The sequence below is a fragment of the Eutrema salsugineum genome, unplaced genomic scaffold (assembly GCF_000478725.1).
Source record: "Eutrema salsugineum unplaced genomic scaffold, Eutsalg1_0 scaffold_9, whole genome shotgun sequence".
NCBI classification, from domain to species: domain Eukaryota; kingdom Viridiplantae; phylum Streptophyta; class Magnoliopsida; order Brassicales; family Brassicaceae; genus Eutrema; species Eutrema salsugineum.
In genome coordinates, this window is record NW_006256342.1 from 1553835 (window position 1) to 1578171 (window position 24337).

At 39.2% G+C, this 24337-nt stretch overlaps 6 protein-coding genes and 1 non-coding gene across 9 annotated transcripts; 4 read left to right on the forward strand and 3 right to left on the reverse strand.

Moving 5' to 3' along the window:
• Positions 1-225: 225 nt before the first annotated feature.
• LOC18008716 (putative DEAD-box ATP-dependent RNA helicase 29) lies at positions 226-4164 on the forward strand. 2 transcript variants are annotated; one of them, XM_024153465.1, is made up of 11 exons: positions 226-704; positions 837-1998; positions 2102-2159; positions 2331-2444; positions 2530-2581; positions 2704-2780; positions 2921-2973; positions 3063-3144; positions 3234-3290; positions 3398-3527; positions 3612-4164. In XM_024153465.1, exons 1-11 carry the CDS (start codon positions 329-331, stop codon positions 3989-3991), a joined length of 2541 nt encoding a protein of 846 aa, XP_024009233.1. In that variant the 5' UTR covers positions 226-328; the 3' UTR covers positions 3992-4164. The 2 variants fall into 2 exon arrangements, with proteins under 2 accessions (XP_024009233.1, XP_006390128.1); XM_006390066.2 differs by having other exon boundaries at positions 228-704; positions 3615-4159.
• A 121-nt stretch (positions 4165-4285) lies between these two features.
• Positions 4286-4357, forward strand: TRNAQ-UUG. The gene has a single exon. It is a non-coding gene; the product is annotated as a tRNA-Gln (tRNA).
• A 324-nt stretch (positions 4358-4681) lies between these two features.
• Positions 4682-6951, forward strand: LOC18008598 (chaperone protein dnaJ 10). Its single transcript, XM_006390067.2, has 9 exons — positions 4682-4966; positions 5052-5111; positions 5201-5283; positions 5373-5526; positions 5618-5747; positions 5842-6179; positions 6270-6350; positions 6435-6563; positions 6646-6951. Exons 1-9 carry the CDS (start codon positions 4880-4882, stop codon positions 6724-6726), a joined length of 1143 nt encoding a protein of 380 aa, XP_006390129.1. The 5' UTR covers positions 4682-4879; the 3' UTR covers positions 6727-6951.
• On the reverse strand, positions 6916-8989 carry LOC18008307 (putative pentatricopeptide repeat-containing protein At1g77010, mitochondrial). The gene has a single exon (XM_006390068.2). It carries the CDS (start codon positions 8987-8989, stop codon positions 6962-6964), a length of 2028 nt encoding a protein of 675 aa, XP_006390130.1. The 3' UTR covers positions 6916-6961.
• Positions 8990-9373: 384 nt separating this feature from the next.
• On the reverse strand, positions 9374-11230 carry LOC18008605 (F-box protein SKP2B). The gene is made up of 4 exons (XM_006390069.2): positions 10957-11230; positions 10223-10571; positions 9996-10137; positions 9374-9909 (listed from the first exon to the last, which is right to left on the reverse strand). The coding sequence occupies exons 1-4, from the start codon at positions 11187-11189 to the stop codon at positions 9530-9532; spliced, it is 1104 nt and encodes a 367-aa protein (XP_006390131.1). The 5' UTR covers positions 11190-11230; the 3' UTR covers positions 9374-9529.
• A 1782-nt stretch (positions 11231-13012) lies between these two features.
• LOC112081459 lies at positions 13013-15265 on the forward strand. Its single transcript, XM_024148105.1, has 4 exons — positions 13013-13290; positions 13400-13514; positions 13569-14271; positions 14496-15265. Exons 1-4 carry the CDS (start codon positions 13013-13015, stop codon positions 15263-15265), a joined length of 1866 nt encoding a protein of 621 aa, XP_024003873.1.
• A 4166-nt stretch (positions 15266-19431) lies between these two features.
• Positions 19432-23443, reverse strand: LOC18008852 (ACT domain-containing protein ACR3). Of its 2 annotated transcripts, XM_024151051.1 has the most exons (8): positions 23194-23443; positions 22042-22157; positions 21888-21933; positions 21695-21809; positions 21538-21605; positions 20717-21442; positions 20262-20608; positions 19432-19558 (listed from the first exon to the last, which is right to left on the reverse strand). In XM_024151051.1, the coding sequence occupies exons 2-7, from the start codon at positions 22110-22112 to the stop codon at positions 20270-20272; spliced, it is 1365 nt and encodes a 454-aa protein (XP_024006819.1). In that variant the 5' UTR covers positions 22113-22157; positions 23194-23443; the 3' UTR covers positions 19432-19558; positions 20262-20269. The 2 variants fall into 2 exon arrangements, with proteins under 2 accessions (XP_024006819.1, XP_006390133.1); XM_006390071.2 differs by lacking the exon at positions 19432-19558 and having other exon boundaries at positions 19954-20608; positions 23194-23442.
• Between the last annotated feature and the right edge of the window lie 894 nt (positions 23444-24337).

Consider the following 24337-nt stretch of genomic DNA (forward strand, 5'->3'; position numbering starts at 1 on the left):
ACCATCTATAATGAACAATGTCCTGAGCAAAATAAGCGATCTCCATGCTGATGTAATTATTGATGATTTAGATTCGCTGTTAATTTAATAAAATCAGAGCAGCGTAATGGTGGGCCTCAATTGTGGTAAGCAGAGGCCCAAAAGAAACTTTAGCCCAGGAAAGGGTTTTTGTGTGTCTTCTCTTTTCGTTAAACCCTAAACCTAAAAATAGTTGAAAATCTAAATCATCTTCTTGGCTTAGAAAACCTAAAATTTGGGGATTCTCTGCAAGTAGCACAGCCTGCAAATCCTCAGAAGCGGCCCTGATCTCTGGTAATCTAGATTCACCATGGTTGCAGGAAATGGGTTCCTGGTGAGCTCAGTCACTGAGCTTCACCGGAAAGAGAAACAGAAGAAGAAAGGCAAATCTGGAGGGTTCGAGTCTCTAAACCTCGGTCCTAATGTGTTCAATGCAATCAAGAAGAAAGGATACAAAGTTCCTACACCGATCCAGCGAAAGACGATGCCGCTCATTCTCTCCGGCGTCGACGTCGTCGCCATGGCGCGAACCGGTTCCGGTAAAACCGCGGCTTTTCTCATCCCTATGCTGGAGAAACTCAAACAACACGTGCCCCAGGGAGGTGTTAGGGCGCTCATCTTATCTCCTACTCGTGACTTGGCCGAGCAGACTCTGAAGTTCGCTAAGGAACTCGGAAAGTTTACAGGTTGGTAATTTCAGGACTCCATTTGATTCAATCGTGAAAGGGGGATTGCTTCCGTCTGATCAGTTCAACTTTAACCTAATTTCAATCTAAAAACATTTGTTTCTACACTTTTGATTCCTTTATTGGTTACAGATCTTCGTGTTGCCTTACTGGTTGGTGGAGATAGCATGCAACTCCAGTTTGGGGAGTTAACAAAGAGCCCTGATGTCATTATTGCAACTCCTGGGAGACTTATGCATCTTTTGGATGAGGTAGATGACATGACACTTAGGACGGTTGAGTATGTGGTCTTTGATGAGGCAGACAGTCTGTTTGGTATGGGTTTTGCCGAGCAGTTGCATCAGATTCTAGCTCAGCTAAGTGAGAACAGGCAGACTTTGCTTTTTAGTGCCACCTTACCAAGTGCACTTGCAGAATTTGCAAAGGCTGGTTTGCGCGAGCCTCAGCTTGTTCGGCTTGATGTTGAGAACAAGATAAGCCCGGATTTGAAGCTTTCTTTTTTAACCTTACGACCCGAAGAGAAGTATGCTGCATTGATATACTTGGTGAGGGAGCATATAAGTTCAGATCAACAGACCTTGATATTTGTCTCCACAAAGCATCACGTGGAATTCGTCAACTCACTGTTTAAGTTGGAAAATATTGAGCCATCTGTATGTTATGGTGATATGGATCAAGACGCACGCAAGATTCACGTGTCAAGATTCAGAGCGAGGAAGACTATGTTGTTGATTGTGACAGATATTGCTGCTAGAGGTATTGACATACCATTGCTTGATAATGTTATAAACTGGGATTTCCCTCCGAGACCGAAGATTTTTGTCCATCGGGTGGGAAGAGCTGCTAGGGCTGGTCGTACAGGTTCTGCGTATTCCTTTGTTACACCTGAGGATATGCCATATCTGTTAGATCTTCATCTGTTCCTCTCAAAGCCGATCAGGCCTGCACCCACTGAGGATGAGGTCTTGAAGAACATGGAAGAAGTAATGAACAGAACTAGCCAAGCAATTGATAGTGGAGTAACTGTTTATGGTCGTTTCCCACAGAAAACCATTGATCTTATTTTTAACAAAATCCAAGAGATGATCGATTCATCTGCAGAGTTAGAGTCCCTTGAAAGAACATCCAAAAAAGCTTTTCGCTTGTATACAAAAACAAAACCCTCACCGTCAAAAGAGTCAATTAGAAGAGCAAAGGATTTGCCCCGAGAAGGCTTGCATCCCATCTTTAGAGGCATAATCGAAGGTGGGGAGTTAGAGGCAATGGCATTTTTTCAGAAAATTAAAAATTTCAGGTGAGTAATAGAATTTCCTTTGGTCATCCATCTCCTTGATATGACCAGGCTTGAAGATGGTCTTTCCATGTGATTAATTATAATGATGGCTGATCTGTGATAGACCCAAGCAGACAATACTTGAAGCGGAAGGTGAAGCTGCCAAATCCAAAAATGTGAAGGTGATCCTTTTTTTCTGCCATCTTTTATTTTCTCTGGTTTGTTGGACTATTTTACTATTTATATGATCATATCGTCGCTTCCAGAAACCATACTTGGCTTATGTCTCACTTGTATAATTCTGCTATTTGTTTGTAAGTAGCCGAAGCCATAATGGTTTGGTTCTTGTGCAGGGTCCTCCTGGGCAATGGGTTGATGTGATGAAGAAAAAAAGGGCCATTCATGAGAACATCATTAATACGAGACATCAGCAAAATCTTAAGAGTTCCAATAATCATTTGGAGATGGTAATCTTGTACAATTTCTAATACTAAGTTTTGATGTACTCATTTCTGCCATTAGTTTCACTCACATAAGTGTTTTGGTATCTAGGAAGCTGAACCTACTACCACTTTTGACGAGGACAAGATATCAGGAAGCAAATGTATGCGTGCTGCTTGTGCTCTTGTTCCTTCAGTTTCGGTGTTAAAGTCCTTTATTGTTGATCTTGTGAATAGTTTTATCTGTGGTGCGTGGTTGGTGTAATGAACTCTCCTTTGATTCCAGTTGGCGGTAAGAAAAGGAAGGCACAACAAAGCTTCAAGGACGAAGAATTCTATATCAGCTCTATACCAGTAAATCATGTATGTTTTTTCGTGAAGTAAACATTTTCGTTGTCATACGCATTAGCTGTCAAAGCTACAATGCTAATGATCATTTTGTTTATTCTACTGATATTGAGATGATGCAGAGTTTGACTATTTCTTACTTTTTATGCACGCAGCATTCAGAGGCAGGGCTATCTGTGAGGGGTAATGAAGGGTTTGGATCAAATAGGTAAAAAATATTTTCATGGGACTTTTTGTGGCGTTCAAATCTTGTAATTCTTTTTCGGGTTTATATTGACATGCCTTATCTCCTTGTAGGTTGGACGCTGCTGTTTTAGATCTAGTTGCAGACGATGGCCAGGGCATGAAGCAGCAAAAAACAAATTATCACTGGGACAAGGTAAAGAGTTGGATTACATCATAACAATGGCCCAAACTGTAATCTTTTAAAACAAAAAAAAAAAAAACTGGATTTTTCTTTGATGACAGAAAAGTAAGAAGTACATCAAGTTGAACAATGGAGATCGCGTAACAGCCAGTGGAAAGGTAGTAGTAGTACCCTGATCACAAAATAAGAAATTTTTCTTTTGGTTAAAGAATGTTTTTTTGATGATTCTGAGAAATGCTAACATAAGTCTGTTGTAACTAAACAGATAAAGACAGAGAGTGGACATAAAGTGAGAGCAAAGAAGACAGGGATATACAAGAAATGGAAAGAGACGTCTCACAAGAAAGTATTCGGCCAAGAGGATGGTGATGCAGACGATAGGAGAAGCATGCCAGGTATGTTGTTCAACTTTTTCACTTTCAAGTTCATCGTTTTGACAGCTTCCGAGTCGTCAGTAGGTCTGACGAGAAACTTGGCAGCAGGTAGAGATGGCCGAGGCGGCAGAAGTGGGAAAAGATTGCAAGGATCAGTGCCTAACGCGCATGTGCGTTCAGAGATCAAAGATCTGGAGCAAGTGCGCAAGGAGAGGCAGCAAAAGGCGAACAAAGTGTCTTATCTGCATAGCAAGAGAGGTGGCCGAGGCGGCGGGGCCAGGGGAGGTCGAGGTGGTAGCAGCAGGGAATTTGGTAGTGGTGGAAGCGGGAGGGATTTTGGCAGTAGAAGTAGTAGAGGCGGAAGAGGTGGTCGTGCTGGCGGCGGAGATTTTGGCAGTCGCCGGGGTGGTAGTAGCAGAGGTGGTAAGAGAGGAGGAGGGGGAGGAGGAAGAGGTGGTGGAGGGAAACGAGGGAGGGGCAGATAGCCGTGAAGACTCTTTTGACTCGTCAAAACTTATGAGCTTAAGGCAACTATTTATTTTCAAAATGTTACATCACTCAAATTTTGTGCAACACTGTTGTATCCTCGTTTGTTTTCTCCAATTTTTGTTTTTCTCTAATAGCAGTTGTCAAAAACAGAAAAAACGATAATTGACAATAAACAAGAATCAGCCGTTTGTTCATCCATAGCGATAAATGAATGACGCTGTATTTATATTTATGATTCATGGTTTTGTGTTTGCAGATAAATAATGGTAACAAAACCAAATGACCAAAAAGGTTGTATGGTGTAGTGGTTAGCACTCTGGACTTTGAATCCAGCGACCTGGGTTCGACTCCCGGTATGACCTTAATAATTTTTTTTTGATTTTTTTTTTTGTTTCTGTTTATTCCCTTTTGCTAAATGATGAAAGTGTATACCCATTGAGGTGTTAATGCATGAATCTCTCAATCTTCTTTTTCTTCAACGTTCAACAATCCATGGAAAAATAAATGGCTTTTGCTTGATGATTAATATCAACAATTATTTTGCAATGAAATAATAGAAAAAGGAGGCATGAAACGAATGATGGAAAGCACTAAGTGGACAGTTAAAAAGAGAGAGTGAAAGTATAGCTCCCCGCTCAAAAGCGGCGCAAATTAGTTTATTGGAAAAGAAAGTGCATAACTGTAAAGCCAATCTCTTTTTTTGCTTCTTCAAGCAGATCACACCTTCTCTTGTGTCAACTTCTTCTTCCCCACATCTCCTAAAAGCTTCACACACTGGACTAAACCAAGCCTTTCCTTTTTTTTCTTTTTCTTATCTACTCAAAAATTACGTTTTTTTCTTCTTCTTGTAACTCTCTCAATTCTCTCTTCCTTTTGATCCGATCATGGTGAAGGAAACAGTGTACTATGATGTTCTTGGTATCACTCCCTCTGCTTCCGAGGAAGAGATTCGCAAGGCTTACTACATCAAGGTTTTTTTTTTTATTATTATTTCAGAGTTTTCTTAGAATTGTGCAGTTTTCTCTGTTTTTGGAGGACTGACTCTTAAATCTTTAGGCAAGACAAGTTCATCCAGATAAGAATCCAGGTGATCCTTTGGCTGCTGAAAAATTCCAGGCAAGTTCTTTTTTAATGTCATCTACGTTTTTTTTTTTTCGTTTACATTTTGATTCTGATCAAATCAAGAGTTTTCTTCTTTGAGGCAGGTTCTAGGTGAAGCTTACCAGGTCCTGAGTGATCCTGTTCATCGTGAAGCGTATGATCGAACTGGAAAATTCTCAGCTCCCAAGTAATGTTTTCTTCTATTTTGATAAAAAAAAAATGTGTTTGTGTTTTTCCCTTCTTTCTCTAAGAATCTTTAATGGTTTGATCAACCAGAGAAACTATGGTTGATCCAACGGCTGTTTTCGCTCTTCTCTTTGGAAGTGAACTATTTGAGGACTATATTGGTCACTTGGCTGTTGCATCAATGGCTTCCACTCAAATGGCTTCTGAAATCGAAAATCCTGATCAGATTCATGAAAAACTAAAGGCAAATCAAACTCATAATATATTATAACTGTGTACATCCATCTTCTGATCTGAATCTTACATAAAGAAAGATCATTCTTTTTTTTTTGCAGGCTGTTCAGAGAGAAAGAGAAGAAAACCTTGCGAGGTTTCTGAAAGATTTTCTAAACCAATACGTCCATGGAGACAAAGAAGGTTTCAGGCATCGCGCTGAATCTGAAGCCAAGAGACTCTCAGATGCAGGCATTGTCTCTTTCTTTTGTGTGATTCACTAGTTAATAACACAAAACATTTCTTTACATTCTGAATAGAAGTCTTATAAATTAACTTGTTAAAGCTTTTGGAGCGGATATGTTACATACAATTGGATATGTATACACAAGACAAGCAGCTCAAGAACTTGGGAAGAGAGTTCTTTACTTAGGAGTTCCTTTTGTAGCTGAATGGGTTAGGAACAAAGGGCATTCTTGGAAATCACAGATCAGTGCAGCCAAAGGAGCTTTTCAGTTACTTCAGCTGCAAGAAGAGAGCAACCGGAGATTAAAGAGAGACGGGACTGGTCCAGCGAATGACTTGGAGTCTCATATTCAGACAAACAAAGAAACACTTATGGGATCTCTGTGGAAACTCAATGTAGTTGACATTGAGGTAACTCTGTTACATGTGTGTCAGATGGTGAGTTCTTTTGGAATCTTCTGTTGCTTATTTTCCTTAGATTTCATGACACAAGATATGATGATTCTTGAGGAAACAAAACTGGTTTAGGTATTGCGCGAGAACAATCTGAGAAAGGAGGAGCTTAAGTCTCGAGCAGTGGCTCTCAAGATTCTTGGGAAGATTTTCCAGGTTTTTTCAATAACATAATCATATCACATTATCTTATCTGTTTTTGTTTCTTGTGCTGATTCAAGATTGTTGTGGTTTGTGCAGCAAGAAAAGCAATCGAGGAACGGTGCAACATCAAGAAGAGATGATGAAGACAGCAGCGACGACGATGACAGTAGCAGCGATGACGATTCTTCACAACCACTTTCATACAGAACTCCTCTGCTCACTCAGGTTAAAGTTCATACTTTTCAACTCATTCTATGATGATACTGTAAATTGATAGACTGAGATTATTGAATGGACATTTTTACAGGGGATTGGTAGACTCTTTAGATGTCTCTGCAATCCGGCATTTGATGTAGACGATGATGAAATCGTATACAAAGGCAAATGATCCCTACACCACATTCACATTGCAATTGATGGTCTGACATGTGAATGTGTGATGCAGCCACTAAGTTATTTATTCTTTATAAACAATATATATTTGTAATGATGATGACCGATGGCTCAAACTTAACAATTTGTTAAAATAAGTACCAAAAAGAAACAAAAATCCACTGTTTGTAATCATTACAAGATTGCTATAATGTTTTGTTGTAAGTTTACCATAAAAAGTTCAGCAATATTTAACAATCAGCCCAACTAGAACCTGGATTCTTTTTTATATGCTTTTCTCTCATCAGTTTTCTTACAAGTGCCGAGCTTTCCCAATCTCCAGAGTTTGCAAATATGGTGGACAACTGCACATAAGCAACTGAGTTCTCAGGTTCGAGCTCTATAATCTTCTCAGCAACTTTCTTCCCCATTGCTTTATATCCATTAGCTACACATCCTCTTAGAACAGATGACCACATGCTTGCATCGGCATCGAAAGGCATCTCTTCTACAAGAGCTATGGCTTCTTCAAGATAACCAGCACGAGCCAAAAGGTCGATCATACATGAAAAGTGCTCTCTGTCTGGAACAAAACCATTATCCAACTTCATTGCCGCAAACAATTTCCTTCCCTCTTCCACTAAACCACAGTAATTACACGCTGTTAGAACACCCATAAAGGTGATCCGAGTGGGTCTTATACCAGAAACATACATCTTCTTGAACAAATCAATCGCTTCAAATCCATAACCATTCGTAGCATAACCTGATATCATCGAGTTCCATGGTATTTCATCTGATTTTACCATTGTGTCAAATACTCTCCTGGCATCCTCCACAGATCCACACTTGCAGTAGAGGTCAATGAGAGAGGATGATACTATTTGATCAGAGTCAAGTCCAACAATAGTAGCCCTAGCAAAAACCTGCTCACCAAGTTCCAGAGATGAAATGCTTGCACACGCACTAATGACACTGGAGAGGCTAAACTTATCTGTAGCCAAATCCAGCTTGTGCATTTGGTGGAAATACTCTAAAGTTTCAACTGGACAACCATTTTGACTGAATCCTACAGTCATTGAGTTCCACGAAATCAAACTCTTATCTTCAATTCTCTCAAACACCCGTTTTGCATCTTCGATTCTTCCACAGCTGAAATATACCTTGATCATAGAGTTCAGTAAAATCGTGTCATAGGTTTTGACCTCACTGAAAATCTTGCAAGCTTCCACTGGGCTTCCACACATTGAGTACATGTCAAGCAATGTGCTAGCTACAACAGTGTCATCAACTAACCCAAATTTATAAGCATGACCGTGCATTTGTTTACCAGTCTCTAGGATACTCACACCGCCGCAAGCATTTATAACGAGTGCCAGCGTACGAGAGTCTTCCCTTGCTTCATTTCTCATCTCATTGAAAAGAAGCAATGCCTTCGTTTCCATATTGTTGGCAACATAACCCGAAATCATAGAGTTCCATAGAAAGACACATCTGTTACGTTTCCTATCGAAAAGTCTTCTAGACTCATTCACTTTCCCACAGCTTGCATAACCTAGAATTAGGGCAGAGAGAGAATGGTCGTCAGGTTCCCCAATCTGATCCACCAAATTGCTAGCCATTCTCAAATCACCACACTTTGCATACATATTAACCAAAGAACTATTCATTACCGTGTCATATTCAACACCACCGATGAGAATCCGAGCATGTATCTGCTTCCCGCATTTCAAAGCTTCCAACTTGGCACAAGCCCCAAGAAGTGTCGTCATTGTGATCACATCAACGCTTAATTTCAATTCCTTAAACAGCCTCAGAGCTTCCTCGGCATAACCATTTAGGCTGTATCCATGAAGCAGAGAGTTCAACGTCACAACATCTTTTTCCGGCATGGCGTCGAATAACCTCCTGGCAACAACTAGCTCACCGGCCTTAGCAAACCCGGAAACAACCACGTTCCAAGAGTACCCATCTCTCTCTGGCATCATATCAAACAGCTTCAAAGAAGTTCCTTTATCCCCAAGCTTCATATACCCTTCGATCATGGTGTTCCACGAGAAAAAGTTTCTCTCAGGCATTTCGTCGAACAGTTTCCGTGCAGTTCCCATCCTGCCACACCGCGAGTATATCTGGAGTAGATGATTAGCGAAAATGACAACTGAGCAAAGGAAACCCTTTTTGAGGAACAATCCGTGGGTTTGTCTCCATAGAGTTTCTCGATTTCTCTCGCTGCATGACTGAAGAAGACTGACGTAATGACGCCGAAATTTTCCTTCCATTCCATGTGTAGGAGAAAAGTACCAAAATTTAACGGCTATGTATATATTCACATAAGCCGCCTGAATATTTAACACAGGAGATTTTAAGACCTGAGAAAATTCTTAAAAAGAGAACACTTTTTTCTTTTTCTTTAAAGTTGTGTTTTTTAAGACCTGAGTATATTCATATTAGGATTTTTTTTTAAGTTGTACCCACGTGGTTTTTTTCTTCTTTTTTCAATCTTTAACATGTACATTTAGGGAGATTTATATTCTTGATTGTATACAAATTCAATACCACATTGTAATTTGATTCTCACATGAGAATTAGCATCTTCTTATTTTCTGAGTTGTTCATCATTTTATGATGATGATTGATGGATCCAACTTAACGAATTGTTAAAAGTAACTACACTTTGTAATCATTTCAAGGTTTGCTATAATGTAAAGATTGCATGATCAAAGACAGGAAGACAAAACTCAAACAAACAAGCTTTATTTCACCTTAAAAGCTTATCTGTACACACACCTGCAGGGAGAGACCCTCTGGCTCACACTGATTCAATGAGCCGGGTGAGGAAAAGCAGTGTGGGTGTGAGCACGGTGAGCCTGGAGGATGCAGGCACAGTGAACTGATGTTAGATTCAGACAACCGCTCATGACGAGGGAATGCCTGCCTGAACAAGTGTGGAGCGCAGGGAATGTATCGCAGACGGCTTGAACAGCAGAAGGTGTGAGGTAAGTGCATTGGCTAATGTTAAGGCTTCTTAGTCCTTGTTCATCGAATTTGCCTTTCTTAACCGAGCGCCACATCTCGTGCTTGTTCTTCACTCCGCTCTGAGCCAGCGAGTACATTGCCCTGTCCGTAATGTTTCTGCAATAGTATAAACCCAATGACCTCAAATGTACACACCTATTCGCCAAAGCCACCACACTCTCATCTGCAACAACAACAAAACATGTTAAAGAGGGTAAAGAAAATTCTGATTTGGATTTCGTAAAAGTCTTGAACTTTCATGAGGTTTACCTGTAATTAGAACACAGCCACAGAGATCAAGGCTTCGTAGATCAGGACAGCCATAGGCTAAATTCATGACTCCATCATCACTTATATTCTCACACCATCCCAAGTTTAGTGACTGCATTTGATTGCAGTTTTCTCCAATTGCCTGCATAAATTTTCCGATTCGGTTATTAATACAAAGAACATACAAGGGCTGATGATAGTATAGGGATTTGGATGTCATAAGGCACCTGCAACGCATTGTCAGATACAGCTTCCACACAACCACAAAGATTCAGAATTTTGAGCTTCCTGCAAAATCTTGTCAAATACGCGAGTGCAGTGTCGCTGAATGAAGTGCAGCCGCTAAGGTTGAGTTTAGTGAGGTTAGTGCAACCGCGAGCCAGAGAATAGAGGGAACAGTCAGTAAGTTTCAAGCTTTTGCTTAGGTCAAGATCTTGTAGCTCGGGGCAGTGGTTTGCTATAGCTTCCACTGCGTTGTCCTCAAGTTGCGGTTTGTCCTGTCGCAGAACTAAAGTCTGAAGCTTGACGAATTTGGGAGCAAGAGACAGAACCAAACCGTTCATATTCTTCTTGCACCTGAAGAACAAACAAGTAGACATAAAATCAAATCTTCCTAGTTTTTCTTGCTAGTTATACAAATTGGAATCTTGGAAACTGAAACCATCATCAAGAAACTGTCCTCATAGCAGAATATGATCAATCATCAAAAAAAAAAAGGTTTGATTCTTTCAGTCACATGATCTTATCAATTTTATCATCCATCAATCTAAAATTAACGTCCTCAACTGAAGCCAAAAAGACTTAGCCTTTGCTTTCTATTGAAAAAACCAGTCTAATAATAACCAACATAACACTTTTTTTTCACATATCAGTAATCTTCTAAATCAAACATCATCTACACAATCACAGCAGACACAGAACACACAGACAATGAAACAAAGACAAAAGGAGCTAATCATACCAAGAGAGAGAGAGACGAGTGAGGCCAAAGGAAATAGCATCTCTCCAGCCACTGCAAACACCAGAAGCAATGATCACCGTCCGATCATCTACAAGGTTAAGGATCCTCATCAGAAGCTCCAGTGGTATGTCTTTCCACTCAGTGATCATGATTCCTTCCATTTTCATCTCCTTCATCTTCTCGAAGCATCGGCTAAGTTCCCTTGTTCCTGCTCCTCCTTCACTCATCACCATCTTTTAATACTTTTAAGCGGTTTCTTGATTCTACCACCTCAAAGGAAATACAGGAATTAGAACAGAGAGAGAGAGAGAGAGAGATGATAATAAATATCTCTGAATTAGAACCTCGAAAGACGACAAATGTAGGAGATAATTATGAAACTGAAATACTTAATTAGTAAAAAGCAACTAAACATTAATGTATCTGCGTAACTCTTTTTTCACAATTTATCCCAAAAAAAAAAACTCTTTTTAGCATAAAAACAAAAGAAACGATTTAGCGCTTTAATTACCTAAGATATCGTCTGCGAGTTAACGATTTCTTATCACTAAACGTAGAGATGCAAAGTTTTTGTTTCCAGGGTAGCTGAGGAAATTCAAAGTTTCTTCTTTTACTAGCCAGATTTTTCCAGAAAGTGGTAGAATTTTATCTGTAATCTCTAATTACAATTGAAAAAAAAAAAGACAAAATTAAAGGAGAATTTCGATTGACTAGTGTAGGACCAGATGCTTTTTTTGCGCACTTCGTTTTCTATGCAGCAGAAACATAAATCTTCTCACTTTAGAGTAAAAAGATTGAAAACTTTGCACTTTTTCGGATCATACCTCTGAAATTAGTGTTCTTTGTGCCTCTTTCTGGATTTCTCTTCTTTCGAATTATTAAAACTCCGTAAGTTCTTCAAATTATTAAAACCGTGGACACTCGTGAGGATGATAACGACAGGAGAAAAGTAAATTAAAAAAAAAGGAGTTTGTATATGAAAGAGAAAAGCAAAGAGTAAACAGACGTACGGGTAATGTGTATATGACACGTGATTAGCCACGTGTCGAAAACCGAACGGTGATGTGATTATATTATACAAATCATGAGCATAATTGTGATATGTAGGATTATAAAGCCCTGATTATATACAAATCGGAATCATAATTGTAGTCATACGTGTGATTATACAAGTTGTAATATCTTGATTCCAAAAAATCATAGTTTTATGTAATTACACGAAAAGTTACGGGAACACACAAGAGAAGATATCTAATTTGAAATGGTTAATATATAAGTATTATATAGACCTCTTTTTTTAGCAAAGTATTATATATACTTATATTTTGAAAAGGGGTGGAGAAACTTTCTCTGATTCAAATCGAAGCCGAGTCGCATAATAAACTTAACATTTCTGAGGGAGACTTTGACCAGTCAACGGAAAATTTCCAATGATATTAATGTTTAGTTAAATTACGGATGTTAGGGAAAAGTAAGATGATGATATAAACCTTTTTTATGTCGATAGATGGGAAGCTCTTTCTTAGCATTAATAGAGATTATATTGTTGACAAAAAAAATAAATAGAGATTATATTATTATATGTTTTTTCGATCCCAATTGATGTTGAAGTGGAATATATTTGGGGTAAGGGATTTTTGTCGGAGTGTAATATTTGTCTATTATTAATAGTTGTTTCTTGCTCAAGTTTAGAATAATAGGGGCTGACGTGGACGTGGACGTGGAGGGCGATCAGAAGGCGATTTAAGGTTTTAGGTTTTTCCACCACGAAATGGAGCCGGCGGCCGCCGCAGGGGCCGGATCGGTGGGAGAAGAAGCACTGGAGAGGATGGAGATGACGAGAGAAAGCAAAGGGAGCTCTGGTGCAATGAAAGAAATTGTGGAGGCGGTATCTTTTGTAACTGAGAAGAATGATGAGGAGGACAAAATAGAGGTAAAGGACGTATCTCCGGGGAAGGAGATTGAAGAGGGTGAGATTGTTACACGCAAGGAATAATCCAACGAGTCGGTGGAGGTGAAAACGTCATGGGCTTCAGTCGTAGAAAACAAGGTAGAGATGTTTCACTACGACATGGAGGTTAAGGATATCGATGGGATTCCCACAGCAAAGATCCCGGAAAGTGTGTTTAAGGACTCACCACCACTCTGGGCAAATTTTCTGGTTGGAAAATTCCTTGCAGAGGCACCGTTCGTCGGGAAAATCCATGCTCTTGTCAACAGAATTTGGACGCTAGGGGACAAATCTGTTAAGATAGATGTGTACGTTGTAGATCGCACTACAGTGAGATTCAGAATCAATGATCCGATCACTAGAGCTCGGGTGTTAAGGAAAGGGTATGTGGAACTTGTGTGATGTACTTGTGGTGATCACAAAATGGAGTCCCTTGGAGGAGAAGAAACAAGCTGAACTTACATCCATTCCTCTATGGGTGTTAGTGAAAAGGGTTCCACCACATCTATTTACGTGGAAAGGTTTAAGCGCACTCACCAGCCCTCTTGGTAAGCCAAAGAAGTTGCATCCAGATACAGAAGCCTGTAGGAACTTGGAGGAGACGAAGGTATTTGTGGAAGTGAACCTCACAAAAGAGTTACCAAAACAGTTTTGATTTCAGTCCGACAACAATTCTGATGCGGTGGTGGAGTACATCTTTCCTTGGCTTCCACCAAGATGTGCTGGTTGCTCTAAATGGGGTCACTTAGTGAAGACATGTGATGTGAAGAGCTCTGCTGAGATAGCATCACTGGTTGAAAGACGACCGGTAGAAACGCGTACAGGAGAAGTTGAACCTCGACAAGTTTCTCCGGTTAAAGAAAAGTCAGGGTCAGCCCAGGCAGACATACCTGAGGCTCTAAAAATAACCGAACAAGCTAAAGTCAAAGCTGACGAGGAGGGTTGGATAACACCAACGAACCCTAGCCGAAGTCCAGGGAAAAAAGCTGAGCTTATGTATGGTGAGGTATCTATTCTGGCAAAGACAAGATTTGGGTGCTTAAGTGGGAAGGATGAAAATGGGGAACAAATAGATGATTTGTTAGAAAGAACAAAGGATGAGGTTGTCGAGGAAGGGATCCCAAGCAATGTTGTGGAGGTAGAGGAAGATGTGGCCCTGAAATCTACCGAGGATGTGGGCACACAAAACCCTGATCGTGCAGACTTGGTAGTAGAAAAGGTTGACAAGAAATTGGGACATAAGGGAGCTCCAGGTGACGTGGGTGGAGGATTGATATGTCAGTCTCTTCCGCGGCAATCGAAAGGCTCTCACAAATTTCTGGCAAACCAAAACGCAACGAATGCAAAGGGAAGCAATATCCCTGGTATTCGGGAAACATGTCACACTTCAAAAAACTGTTAATGTCTGGGTTCTTTTGGAACATCAGAGGTTTAAACAAAAAAAGTAAGCATCAAGTGGTTCGGGATTGGGTTATGAAGGGAAATTTTGATTTTGGCTGCATTATTGAAACAAAAGTTAAGGAAAACAAGGCAATGAGCATCTGCTCAAAGCTGTTTAGTGACTGGTCTTTGCTCACAAATTATGAAGATCATCGCTTGGGTCGACTTTGGGTGATTTGGCGGCAAAATGTGCGCATCACGCCTCTGTACAAATCTGCTCAGATGATAACAGTATCGGTGTTAGTGGAGGGAAGGAAAGAAGACTTCTTTGTCTCTTTTGTCTATGCATCGAATTTTGTGGAAGATAGAAAGCACTTGTGGGACGATATCAGATTTCATAACACTTCGCCTCTATTCCGAGGTAAAGCCTGGTTGATTGGGGGAGATTTTAACGAAATTTTAAGAGGAGACGAGCACTCGCAGTTTTCAACCTCGCCGTCTATACCTCCTGGCATGGGCGATTTTCAGGATTTGGTCAACACCTGTGAGCTTGTGGATTTGGCTTATCAGGGACAAACGTTTACCTGGTGTAATAAGAGAAGAGAGGGTTTGATTTGCAAGAAGCTTGATCGAGTTTTAGTTAACAAGGAATGGATTCACCAATATGACAGATCGTACAGTTTCTTCGAACCAGGAGGATGTTCCGACCATCTGCGATGTCGTTTCTACATCAAAGAGGCTGCCGGAAGGATCAAGAAACCATTTAAATACACTAACGTCACGTCTTTCCATCCGAATTTTCAAACTGAGGTTAAGAGAAAGTGGGATCTGTCGCCGCCTCTATTTGGTTCTACTCAAGCAATGTTCAGATTAACAAAAAAAACTCAAGCAGATGAAACCTCTCTGCAGAGGTCTGGGTCGGGATTTGGTAGCAGACATCTCGAAGAGGGTAAAGGAGGCTTTTTCGACCTTATGTGAGGCTCAAGGGAGAACTATGGAAAATCCGACGACCGTTGCAGTGGATATGGAAGCCAGAGCTCTTGAAAGATGGACTAGATTGGTGGAGCTAGAGGAGAGATTTCTTTGTCAAAAATCGAAATTGCATTGGCTGAGGATTGGAGATAAAAACAACAAAGTGTTTCACAATGCAGCCAAAACTCGTGAAGTAAGGAATAGTATCATAGAGATTAAGTGTGGCGATGGAAGCATGGTCACAACACAGGAAACAATAAAGGTGGATGCGGCTCGTTATTTTCATGAATTTCTCACTCAGAATGTTGCTGATTTTGAGGCATATAAAACAGAGGAACTTGGCGATTTGCTTGACTTTCGATGTGATGCAGAGGATGGTAATGCACTGGTCAAACCTGTTACGCGTGAAGAGATAACTAAGGTTCTATTCTCTATGCCCAGGAATAAAGCCCCTGGGCCTGATGGATTTACCTGCGAGTTCTTCCGGGATACTTGGTCGATTATAGGCGATGATATAGTCACAGCAGTACAGTTTTTTTTCACGCTGGGTTTCTTACCGAAATGTTTAAACTCAAAAATTCTAGCCCTGATTCCGAAAAAGAAAGAGGCTGTGGAAATGAAAGACTACAGGCCTATCTCGTGTTGCAATGTGCTCTACAAGATTATTTCAAAAATCTTAGCGAATCGTCTCAAGGATATCTTGCCCAAGTTCATTTCACCGAATCAATTTGCTTTTGTAAAGGACAGACTCTTGATGGAAAACGTCTTACTAGCTACAGAGCTTGTTAAAGACTATCATTTAAGCTCAGTTACCCCTCGATGCGCAATGAAAATCGATATTTCGAAAGCTTTTGATTCAGTCCAATGGGAATTCTTGTTGAACACGTTACAGGCTATGGCTTTCCCGGCTAAATTCATCCATTGGATTAAGCTTTGCATCTCGACAGCTTCGTTCTCGGTTCAAGTCAACGGGGAACTCACAGGATATTTTGGGAGTGAGAGAGGTCTCAGACAGGGATGTTCTTTATCTCCATACTTGTTTGTGATCTGTATGAATGTGCTTTCCTGGCTGATTGATAAGGCGGCTTACAACGGAGAAATCAACTATCACCCAGGCTGTAAGAATCTTATGTTAACTCATTTATGTTTTGCTGATGACCTGATGGTGTTTGCAAGGGGAGAAAAAAGGTCGGTTGAGGGGATTTTAAAAATTTTTGATGGCTTCGCAAAAGGGTCAGGTCTCAAGATCAGTCTTGAAAAGTCGTCGATTTATATGGCTGGTGTAGCGGATGATATAAAAAACCAGATTCTGAATCAGTTTCCTTTGGAGTATGGTGAGCTACCTGTAAGGTATCTTGGTTTGCCTCTGATTACCAAAAAAATGAAAGCTTCTGATTACTTGCCACTTATCGAGAGTGTTAAAAACCGGATTACATCGTGGACAGCCAGGCCTCTGTCGTTCGCAGGAAGATTACAGTTGGTTGGATCAGTAATTTTTAGCATCACAAATTTTTGGATACAAGCTTTTAGGCTTCCGAAAAGCTGCATTAAAGAGATTGACAAACTCTGCTCTACTTTCTTATGGTCGGGACCGGCTTTGAGTTCTAAAAAAGCTAAAGTCGCTTGGGTTGATGTCTGCACGCCAAAGGAGGAAGGAGGTTTGGGATTGAGATCCCTTGAGGAAGCTAGTAAAACATGCTGTTTGAAGCTGATTTGGAGGATTCAATCAGGGAAAATTTCTCTTTGGGTTAACTGGGTTCAGAGACAGCTCATAAGAGAAGGATCTTTCTGGGCGGTTAAAGACACGACCACTTTGGGCTCTTTGGATGTGGAAGAAGCTTTTAAAGTATCGCACCCTGGCAAAGAATTTCCATTCAGTTCAGGTTAAAAAAGGGGATGATGTTTACTTCTGGTTTGACTCATGGAGCAAGCTGGGTTGTTTGTTCGACAGATTGGGTGATCGGGGCTGTATTGATTTGGGTATATCCAAGCAGAGAACTCTTGCTGAGGTTCTCGCTAGACCAAGACGACGGCGACACCGTCAAGAGCTGTTGAAAGAGGTGGAGACTGAACTTGACATGCTCAGACAGAGGCCAGATACAACGTCCTCTGATCTTGCTCTTTGGAAACAGAGGAATGGTCAGCACAAGCCGAAATTTGCAGCTTGGGATACTTGGAGTCAAATTCGGCAGGCGAAGCCTCGCGTAACCTGGTATAAAGGGGTCTGGTTCTCACAATCTACCGCAAAGTACATGTTTGTGACTTGGCTAGCATTTTGGAACAGACTAGCTACCGGCGACCGAATGACGCTGTGGAATATCAACATAAACTCGAGTTGCGGTCTTTGTGGGAGTCAGTTGGAATCCCGAGACCATCTCTTCTTCTCTTGCCCCTTTTCGACGGAAGTTTGGCATGCCATGGTCCATGGTCTGTTGAAGGCACAGTTCACGACGGAGTGGGAGGAGGTGGTGCGGTTGATCGTTAAACCACCTGGGAATCGAACTCATGGTTTCCTCATTAGGTATGCATTCCAAATGTCTATCTATGCTATATGGCGGGAACGAAACGGCAGAAAACACGGAGAAAGGCCCTCTCCTGCGCATCGCATTATCAAAATTCTGGACAAAAACATGAGAACTCAGCTCTGCTCTATTCGGGAATCAGGTGACCTGCGATATGAGGAGGGGTTACAACTCAGGTTTGCAACACGATAAGATGTTCTTTGTATTTCCAGTCTAAGTCAAGAAACAGATTGAAAAAGTTGTAAAAAGTCATTTTTTTTTTGAATATAATTTAACATTAGATTCAAAAAAAAATAATAATAATAGTTGTTTCTTTAGTTTATAAAACATTTATAGAATTGCATAAACCCAACTCATAAATCAGTTAGAAGACAATATAACAATATTTATTCTGTTCTAAAAATTTCAAAGTTCTATTGGTTACTAACCAGGTGATATTGCAAGTTCAAATCATAGATCTTTAACAAAAAAAGAAGAAGTTCAAAACACAGATAGCAAACACAAAGATCTCCTTTATAGAAAAAAATCATTACAGTTACAGTAAGACTTTTGAAATTCGAAATGGTAAACGTAAAAGAAAATTGTTGAAATAGAATTAATTAATGAGATATGAAAAAATTACTACAAATTCTTAAGTTTTAAATCGTAAAATAAAAAGAATGAACGAGATATATATAATATTGATTTATCCCACCTCCCCAAAATTATGAAGAATTTTTGTTGTGTGGAACATTCCATCAATCCTTTTTTTTTTTGAACGCCTTTTTTTTGAACGGCTTCATTCCATCAATCCTAAATGGTGAAATTTTTCTCTCACCATATTTCATCCATAAATTTTTTGTTAAAGGGTTTCCCATAGAATTAATCTTTCGTTGTTAAATGTTTCGTAGATAACTTTTATTTGTATGAAATAAAACCAATCTATTTCACTCACAACTGATGTTCAGGAAAATTCAATATATCCTACTTAAAATAATCGCCAAAAAGTTACATGGAGTAAAAAAAGTAAGAAACAGAAGATCCATAAAAAAAAAACAGAATTAAAAGTACAACTCGCAAGAACTACCAAAATGCACCTTGTGGCTCAGGAGGTCTTTGGGTTGGTGGGCACGTTTTTCGCTTTCATTCCTTCACCTCCTATAACACCTTTGGATTACTAACTCAAGATTTTCTTTTTCTGTTTTAAATAAAAATTAATTAAGATTTGATTGGTTCTATTATTAGTGACATACTGACACCGTTTGCTATTTACCAGTTTACCGTAATAAGTTCCTTTTTGTTAAAGAAGTTAACATACAACACCTTTGGATTACTAATCAGTGTTGTTTGTAGTTTCACGTAACTAAGAAAAAAAAATCGTTAAGATCACATGTATTTAAAGACAATTGCATTATTTTTTTACATATAAAATAAAAATACGCAACCTGAATCTTAAACATAAAATGAATTGTTTGATTGTTCCGCGGGAACGAGTTCGTATTTCTTGTTTAGGAGGGTCACGCAACGACTTCATAGTTTTAAATTTTAACGTTATTTAAATTTTGCTTAAAATATCAATTCAAAAAATATATTGCTTATATATATATAAACATATGCACATTAATTATGGAAGAAGTAATATTATAAGCAAAGACAGGGAAACAGCCAGCCGTTTACTTTTTCCTAGTTTCTTGCATGTTTGGAGAGCTAAGCCTAATCCGAGGCCGCACTCCATGCCGTTTTCTTTAATTGCTTCCCTAGCATCTACTCTCCATGAGCTCTTCCCCAATTCAAGGGCCTATTTCAACCAAATTTCAACCAAATTTCAATCTTATTTTATCAATAGAGATAGTATTCATTTCGTAGAATGATGTATAATTACGCTTTTGCTTATTTCAATTCCAAATCTTGATATATTGTAGAAAGATTGAAACTTATAGCCAAAATATCCACACACACAAACCTATTTATAACATTTTTAGGCTTATATGCTATTTAACTGTATACTGGATTATTCAGCTAAGTATATGTCTAATTATTATGTTGTCTTATGCTACCTTGCTAAGTCAATCAACTCATTTTCATGGCCAGGCCAATGCACCATTTTGATAAAAAAAATTACGACATAGGTTTCCCAATAGTAACTAATTTTCTATCCAAATAACAAAATAGAAAGAACGAAATTCAAAATTCTTAACAATATGGGATATCATACAATTGGTTAAAGAAAATAGATAACAAGAAGGATTGAGTTTCATACACAAAAGCAAACCTTCCAATTGGAGAAGGTCCATATTATTATTCTATTATAGACATGTTCAAACGGTGCATTTCCCGGTCTTACTATGAATAAGTAACCAAAAACCCGGTTTTGGTTCGGTTCGATTTCGGGTTACCACCAAAATCCCTAACCAAGTCAAAACACCCCACTAGACCTTCTAGACCAGAATACACATTTAACAGTACAATTTATCCACACAATGTAATTGATTGATAGTTACCTTTTCTCTCAAGGCAACAACTTCTCTAGCAAATTCCCAAAGAAGAAACTGGTTTTGGCCCATCCTCCTCCTGTACCGGCTTGACCTTCTTCTTTCCCTCTTCTGCTTGGAACCTTGTTCTTGACGTTAATCATCATACTGTGTCCGATCTCTCCGCGTAACGCCTCGATTGTCTTCACGTCCACTGGATTCCCTGAAGCATCTCTCACATAGAAAACGTTAACCGCTTGTTCTCCTACTGTTGTCACACCAGCTCTTGTCACTGAAAGCCCGTGCTCTCTCAGAATCCTAGTTACTTCCGACAGTAATCCAACTCTGTCCTTTGCGCAGAGCTCCAAACTCCAACCCTAGAGTTGAATTTCAGACAATATAAACTTAACCAGTCGTTGCTTCTAATGCAAGAAACACCAAAATGGAAGTGTTTTTCTTTCTTTTTTTTTTTTGAGTTATCTTACCTCGCTGACTCTTCTATGGATTGCAGCTTCTAGGCATTTGATAACTCTCTCTTTCTCTCCTTCCGAGTCCAGCGTGCAACCGTCTTTGTGTCTGATGAAATACTCTTGGGAGGCATGAGGACCGTTGGATGAAATCGTGGCGTGAAACACAATGTATTGCATATCCGTAAGCGTGCATACAATGTCGAACATGAGCTTGGCTCGATCCTCGCAGCTCACGCTTATCACCGAGTAACCTTTCTCTTCGCAATGCTCAACCGTGATCTTGGGATCGAGTCCAGGAGAAGTGGAACCATCAAGCTTAGTAGTCACTGCTTCGTAGTCTCTATCAGCGAATAGCATCTGATGAAGCCTACGGTCAACATGAGTCGAACCAATGGAGAGACTCGTCCGAGCAACTTTCTCATCTTCTTGTTCACATCCACGTAGCACAAGGTTGAGCTGTTCTTCCATGGCAGACAATCTCTCTGCGTCTTCTACAGCTCTAGACGTTTCGTTATCATTCACATAGAGAACACAAGCGATCCTACGGTTATGAGTCCATGCTTCAGCTGCCACCACGTTGAAGTGCAGGTCTGCTAGCACGGCTGAGATCTCAGACAAGAGACCAGGACGATCACGAGCAATAATCTCGATCGATGTGTGGTCGCCTAATGAATGGACACCTACTCTTTTACCTGGCCAAGTGTTTTGTGAAGCCGAAGCATGACCCTTTGGTCCTAACACCTTTTGAAAACAAAGCAAGAATCAGATTGTAATAACAATGCTAATTGTATACATTATATAAACCATACAATATAAAACTGCTTTTGTTTATATACCTTTTCGATGTAATCGATGGTCTTGCTATCAGTAACCTTGTTTCCTTGTTGATCAGTGACATGGAATACTACAAAGATGTGAAGATGGAATCAGTGAGATGTTTTATTGGAATGAAATAATCTGTTTTGAATGTTTAAAAAAAGTTGCAAATATTACCGTCCATGAACCATCCACCATCAGAAGAAATATATGCTTTGGTGATTGTGAGATCAAGATCGGTGAGGACTTGCACAACTTCCAGTAGTATTCCAGGTTTGTTCATACTGTCAACCTGTTAAGTAAGAGTGTCACAGGCATCAAATATCAGTTAAATCATCAAATCGACTTATCCGACAAGGAAGAGCTTTACCTTGACAAGAGTACATTCTTTGCAGCTAGTGTTATCTATGGAAACACTGAAACAACAACAAGAGCACAGAAAAGTATGAGCTTTAAATACAGCATCAATGACTCTACGTTCTTGAATGAAATAATTTCAATGGACTCAGTGTAATATTTATTACCTTGGAGGGTTGATTCTGGTGCTCAAGTTCTCATATTCAGGATCGAAATATGGCCAATAAACTTTAGCCATCAAAAAAGAAATAAGATCTTCTGAATTTTCAGTTCTTCACACGTTCTGCAGTTAACCAAAAGAAGTTATTTTCTATCACCAATATACAGAGAACAAGAAAAAGGGGTAAGAAGAAGCAGGCTTTTAAGTCTCTCAACAACTTGGAAGAAGATAAGATATTCGGAGATTTTGCCTGCCGAGTCAAATAAGTGAATCTTGGCCACTAAGTAACTCGACAGAAGTAGCGGAATCTAGAGAAGATATAGATAAAAGATTTCATAAAGAGAGACCACAAACTGAGATTCTCTGAAAAAAAACTCTGCTCCTTCTCTGGTCCTTCTCAACCAAAGAAAAACACGAGAATAGATTCCTAAAAGATCTCTTACTATGAAAATCAAAACTAAAAGATCACTTCTTTTTTTCCAAGACTTGACATGAGATTCTCTCTATTTGCATAAAGGAATCGATGCTTAGAAAAACGAAACTTAGAAGTAGTAGCTGTCAAAGGGAGAAACATGAAGGAAAAAAAGTTATAAAATAGTAAAAATAAAATAAAAACTTTTGTAAAAGAAGATATTATTGGTCAAAAGGTGGAATCCAAAATGCTACACATAGAAACACACTGTATTTATAAAAATATAATAAATACGTATCAGACAATATGCCAACTTACAACACTAAACACATCCACCAACAACATGAAGATGAGACAAAGTTTGTTAGTCGATTTCTTGAAATACACAAAATCTATTCCCAATTTGTAATATTTGTACATAAACTTAAGGTTTGTCGACATCAAATTTAGCTACACATCGTTCTCAAACACTGTCGAATCCCAATTCCCATGATGCGAATTTTAATTGAGCTCGTGTGTGTTTGCCTCAATTCAGCTAAATCTTAGAAATTTCTGAGTCTCTCCACACAAATTTAAGATAAATATATTACAAAACCCACTTGTGACAGCATCACAAATTGACAAAAAAAAAATCACAAACAGAAAAAAAGGACCAGAATTCCGAAGTCTCAGAAACGCAAGGAGTAGAAATGAAATCAGTATTGAATAATCAAACAAGAAATGATAAAAGAGAGTGGAAATAGTTACCTTAGTATGAGAACAGAGAACTTAGAGAGAAAGAAAAAAAGGGTTCAAATCTGTGGAGTCGGCTAGAGGAGAGACAGAGAAATCTAAGGAGATTACAAAGGGACGATTATTTTAAGGAAAATGAAAAAAATCTTTACATCTTCGAAAACAAAAGAGATACACAGAGAGACAGAGACAGAGGCAAGTGTCCACAAAGACAACAAAAACAAAAAGATGTCTGTCTGCCTCTTCTCTCTCTCTAAACGTTCTCCTCTTTTAATGAGATTGAAACCCTTCTTTCTGCGTCAGAGGCTTTAAGTAGGGAATCTTATCTTGCGAAATACAACCTTTTTATTTATATATATATATATATAAGAAAACAGAACAAAAAAAACTGCCTTTTAATTAAATGAGTATTAGTCAGACATGACGAAGCGAACATTATAATTAGTGGTGGATGGTGGTGTTAAATACGAAGCTACTCCTCACTCCCACACACGCTCTCTCTACAGCGCGTGTTTTCTACTCTCTACATTATGGTTTGGCTTTGCTGTGTGTGTTGCTTTACCATACCGATTTGGTTAATTTGCAATTATAATATTAATCCTACTATATTCTCATTCGTTTCACTGGAAAAAGTATTTCAAAAATATAATTTTCCTAATGAGATGAATGTTTTGGGAAATCAACCAAAAATAGTAATTATCCATTCCTTCTCGAGGAGTCACACCCAGAATAATCTTTACACATTGCTCTACAATAAGTGTGTTGGAGTCAATGGTAATTTACATCATTGTTCTGAACAATTAATTAATTAAGAGAAATAATGCAGAAGAGGCAGCGCGTTAAGGAGTTTGTAGCAAAATCGCGTGAAAATCTAAGCGTTTGGACCGCACGGGGTGGTACGGGCGGTTGTTTTTGTCGCTTAGTTGCTTGGTCGAGAACGTGGAAAGCTTCATAAATTACATAAAATATCCCTCTTGTTGTTTTTTTTGTTTTGTTTGTTCGGCAGAATAAGAACGATCCACATTCTACGAGGCTTTTTTTCCTGTAAGCTTAAATTACATACAGTATAAAATAAATTTTATTGTTTCTGTCTTTTTGTCTTTTTGTCTTTTTGTCTTTTTTGTTACTGTTGGTTGACCAAAATGTTAACAACGGGGTT